Consider the following 5380-nt stretch of genomic DNA (forward strand, 5'->3'; position numbering starts at 1 on the left):
TAATCACAAATCGATCTTGGAAAATATTGTTGCACCTTTCACTTGATCGAAAAATTCATCAATACAGGGTAGAGGATACTTATTTTTGATTGTCAGTTTGTTCAGCTGACGATAATCTATACACATGCGAAGGGTCTCGTCCTTTTTCTTAACAAATAATACTAGAGCTCCCCACGGAGACACACTAGGGCAAATATAGTTTTTGTCCAACACTTCCTGTAACTTCATTTTTAACTCTGTCAACTCAGGTACACTCATTCTATAGGGCACTCGAGACACCGGTGTTGCCCCTGGTACCAATTTGATGGTAAAGTCTATATCCCTCTTAGGCGGCAGTTCGGGAATCTCTTATGGAAATACATCCGCAAATTCTTCTATCATAGGGATGTTATCCAACGTGGCTGTTTTATCTTTCGAGTTAGCATAGCCCACTTGGATGGCATAAATTTGACACCCCTTCCTGTTGCATTTCGCGAACTGAGATGCAGTTATTGGCCGAACTTGTATTGCCCGCTTAATTCCTTCCATCTCTTGCTTTGCTTCAAGTTCATCTCTATAATAAATAGTCTTTGTTTTGCAATTGACCAATGACCAGTTCTTTTCTAACCAGTCCATAACGATCAGAACATCATATGAACCAAGGGGTAGTATATTTAAATCCGCCATCACTGGCTGCCCTGCTATCTTTAAAGAGCAGTTATTGACTTTTACAAGCACTTGCCTCTTGGCCCCTGTAGCCAGCTGTACTAGCCATGGATTCTTGAATTTAACAGGTTGGAGTTTACAATGTTCTACCACCTTAGTTCTAATATAACTTAATGTGGCTCCAAGATCAATTAAAATAACTACAGTAAGGTTTGAGATTTTACCTTCGAATTCCACCATGGTCGGCTGGTACTCCGCCTGACGATCGTCCAGGGCTACATTGATCCTTGGTAGACTACGTCCTATGTCGCCGACTGTCGATACTTCATGTATTTGTGATAACTGTTCAGTTCCTTTTCTCCAACCCCAACGCTGCACTGGAGGTCTTGCCCACTGACTCTGGACTCATTGGTTGGCTTGGACCTGAATGGATTTTTTTGTACAGCTCTGTTGTTCTGCCCCTTGCCAACTCCCTTGCTACCACTACTGCAATTCCCTTTATTGTTTCCAGCCGATTTATTACTTCTCTTATCATTCCATCTTTTACCTGGCATTTCTCCCTTTTGTTTACTCTGCTGGTAACAAATCTTGGCTTTACGTATTGCTTCATCCATTCTCTTTGGATTGTAAAACTCAATCCTTTCTCGCATATACAGAGGTAAACTACTAACAAACCTTTGCACCTTAGCTTTTTCCTCTCTAATATAAGGCACGTAACGAAGCAAGGAAGTAAAACGGGTGATAAATTCATCCATGGTCTGCTCTCCCAACCTCAAGTCATGGAATTCCCTTGCCTTTTCGACGTAAAAACACTCGGTCAAGTATCTTTCCTTAAAGTACCTTTGAAATTTCTCCCAAGTTATGGTCTGTTTGCTTACTCCCCTTACGATCTTAACTTCTTCCCACCACAGGGTGGCTTTTCTCTACAGTTGGAAAATGGCCAGCCATGCCTTAAGATTGTGATCGTATTCATATAGCTAGAAATATTTGTTCATATTAATCAACCATGCCTTAGCTGCTTCCTCCTGTTCCCCGTCAAAGTGTGGCGGTTTAATCTTACGGAATTCCCCTTGCAACTCTATTTGTTGCCTCTTTAAATTCTATTGTTCAAATGCATTATGAGATCGTTCTTCCCTCTCTTTCGACCCTTCAAGTTCTTTGTGGTGATTCTGCTCTTTTGACATTCTTGGCTGCTCCGCACTGGGATTAGCTGGCAGCTGGTTCTGTTTATCAGGTAGGCTTTTTATAATTCTCTCTTTCTCCATAGTTAGCCGTGCATTATCTTCACGTAACCGGGCCATTTAATTTTTCAATTCTTGCACTGTCTCCAAAATAGCTTGATTTGTATTGCGAGCCTCCTCCCCGAGTTGTATCCATAGCTCGTGATTACTCTTAGGTCCAGGTACAGGTCCTTGACCCATTGCATACTTGTGTGACACACTATCCCCTCTTCTCATACTGTCAGTCTTCCGGTTTCCTGACTTTAACATGAGAAACGTAAATCAACACACTAACGCTATTTTTTTTTTGGAATTGCTCAAATAGGGACGAAAATAAATTGTATGAGCTATTTTCTGTTTCAATTGCAATTTCAATTTTCAATTTTCAATTTTCAATTTTCAATTTTCAATTTCAATTTCAAATTCAATTTCCATTTCAATTTCAACTCCCAAAGGCCTCAGTTTTGTAACCTGGCTCTGATACCAATTGTAATGTCTCCATGATTTTTATTTTTTTACAAGGTATTACCAATGTATGGAAAGGTTCTTATGACACATCACCTTGTCACATGTTTCAACACTTTACTGCTTCGGGCCTTCCAAGTCATTTATCCGTCAATCATTTCGTTACTTTCTGGCGACAGTAAAAAGGTTTTGGTCCTAATCACTCAGGTTTCATTAACTGCTTGTCACCTTGGGAAAGATCCCGCCTCCTCGTGGTCTGCAAAGGGATAATATGGAGGGACATCTGGCAATTTATATTAATTACACATTTGATTATCTATACACTTGATCTGTGATTTGGATTCTGTGTGGTTTCTTATGGCTCTGCCCTGTGCGTGGCACGAGCAGGCTCATTTCGCGCAGTTTCTATTCTCGGGCTTGCTACCCCATTGATAGTGGTCATGGAGTTTTGGAGATCTACGACTCAGGTTCCTTTCGGGGTTGAACCAACTATAATACGTTTGGTTATGTTGTTTCCACACTTTGGCGCCAGCTCCATTTTTCCGCTACTTGCCCTCCGCGTCCCGCTTTGCTATGGCTCCGAGGCCTTGCATGCTTTAGTGCTCTTAGAACCAGGTTATGGCGTCGGCACTATTTGGCAAAGCTTAGGTGAGTTTGTTTCTAATGATTAGAATTTCCTGACATAATTCTCTTCTGGTGAAGCGTTTTCCTAACACCTATTAACTAATGGTTGCTCGGGTATCTATTGGGAGGGACCCTTCACCAAGACTCCGGAGCTATGCACTGCCGTGGAATTTCACGAGACTCGCCACTGAAATCCCGGGTAAGGGGTTTATCTCCAGATTGAAGGTTCCGGCGAAGCTTGTCTTGTTTCAAATTGGATAGAGTTTTGGTTTCTACTGTTAACTGAAATGGTTTTCCCATTTAGCTTACAGTCCTACAGTATTTAGAATTTTTATGTTTTTGATAGACTGTATGTTATAGGAGGGTTGGAACCCTACACGACTATTCGTGTAGAGGGTTTGACTCTGACGAAGTTCGAACAATGGTTATTTATTGTAATTTTGAATTACCCTTGCCAGGGTTTCGTCCTGGGGCTTCTATTTATTTAATAGACAATAGTGTTTCAGTATTAATCCTCTAGGGTCAACTGGAGAGATATCGGTCTATTGGAAATTTACTTCTTTTTCTTGAATTAATTCCTGTGTGTCTATGCATATGATTCAGTGGTTTGGATATGGATTGGCTTTTATTCTGCTACATTTGTTGCACGTTAACATGTAATTTTCCTTAGAATTATGTTTCATAATTGAATGGAAAGTGCACGGCTGTAGCAGCCTCGGTCAAGGTTCCTTGTCTTACTTTCATTATGGGCTATCACGGGTTTTTACGGAACCCACTCTGTCTGATGTTGCTTTATTATTTTTTTATTTACCTGGTCGAAGCCAGAGGATTGGTGCGAGGATAATAACTCTATCTTTACATGTTTTCCTTGTAGCAGTTGTCAGAGATCTAAATGTATGTTACAGCCCTATGCTTCATTCATTCTTTGTCTTATACTGTTAGCAGAATTATTAAAGGGTTTCATCATGGATTTCTTTGATTCCCACTGTCATTTTCATGGAAATGTTCTGAGCATTTTTCTAGCTGCACTCATCTATTTACTTAAATATCGCATGGTTCTTATTTTATTGAAAGGATGACTTAATAAAATTACCGTCACCTCATTTGTTCTGTCTTGCTCATTGTCTAATCAAAACTACAGAAATTACCCACCATGCTTACTCGCTTGACTCAGGGGGTTACCAATTCGGCATGCCAGAGTCCTCCTCTGCCGGTACCTTAAGGAGAAAAAAATGTTCCTAGGGTTTTCATACACCATTGAAACCTGTGTAAATTTCCATGAAATGCATATACGCCCTTAAACGTTCCTTCCAGACATTAAGCTTTACCATTTGTTCCAGTTTTCAACTCCCTACACACCAGAATTTAGCAATGGAGAAAAAATTGCTTGCCCAAGAAATTCATCTTACCCTTCCCTCAGGAATTCCTCGGTCCTCAACAGGGGTTTCGCATGGTTCAATTTTCCTTACAACCCCACGGTTTCCTACAGTGACACCCTGCTAATAGCTACCTCAACCTACGAGGGTCCTAAGTGTAAATCACCTTCTTTTTTTTAACACGCAAATAACATTTTTAATTTGTAAATGTTATTATCATAATATTGCTTGCTTTCTTTTGTGATTCATGCTACATAGAAGTTTGTGTTACAATTCTTAAGTTTTCTAAATGACACAGACTTGTTTAATCACAGCAGTTAGAATTTTTTGTACCTATCTATTTAATGTGCCAATAATATTGCAACAGAACTGCTCACCTCTGCTCCCTGTATTGTGGTGATCCCTGTAGTCTTACAGAAGCGGAAATTTCTCTTGTCTGCCACTTCTAATTTGCCACCCAACCTCGAGATTCGTCTTTTGGGACCAGAATCTCTCCCCCGTGCTCTCTTACATGACCACTGTCCTCAGCAAGAAATTATGCACCTAGTGTTTGGCTATCTGGTCCTCACCAGATTTAGCCATCTTTTTTCTTTTTTTTTTCTCTGCCTGTCCCTACAGCGCAGACTGACTTTTTTCCCCTTTTCCCTGGAAACCTTTCCAGTTATGAGAGGTAGTTAGGATTGCAGTTCACTGCAACCATTTCTCCAAACTTCCCCCCAGAAGTTGCTAGCATCTTTTTTCAAGAAAAGCATTTCTTATCTTATTAAAGAAATAATCAAAATATTATTAAATTTCAAAACGTTAACAATGTCATATTCAGTTTTAACCATAGTAAAGTCAAATATTTACATTCCCCTAGGGCATTACATCTCCCCCTTCTGAAATTGGACATTGTCCCAATGTCCGTTGACCAAGAACAACTCCGGATAAGCCTTCTTCATGAGCTCTTCATCTTCCCAGGTGGCCTCATCAGGCCCAAAGTGCTGCCATTGCACTTTAACTTTGGTAATAGCTTGCTTCCACATTTGTACTTCTCTCCGGTCGAGGATG

General features: G+C 40.4%; 1 protein-coding gene across 1 annotated transcript; it reads right to left on the bottom strand.

Annotated features, from left to right (window-relative positions):
• Positions 1-348: 348 nt before the first annotated feature.
• On the bottom strand, positions 349-885 carry LOC149184040 (uncharacterized). Its single transcript, XM_089415204.1, has one exon. It carries the CDS (start codon positions 883-885, stop codon positions 349-351), a length of 537 nt encoding a protein of 178 aa, XP_089271330.1.
• Positions 886-5380: the final 4495 nt, after the last annotated feature.

The sequence above is a fragment of the Pinus tabuliformis genome, chromosome 3_2 (assembly GCF_031772625.1).
Source record: "Pinus tabuliformis cultivar Carrire ecotype Pingquan chromosome 3_2, CPIR1, whole genome shotgun sequence".
NCBI classification, from domain to species: Eukaryota; Viridiplantae; Streptophyta; class Pinopsida; order Pinales; family Pinaceae; genus Pinus; species Pinus tabuliformis.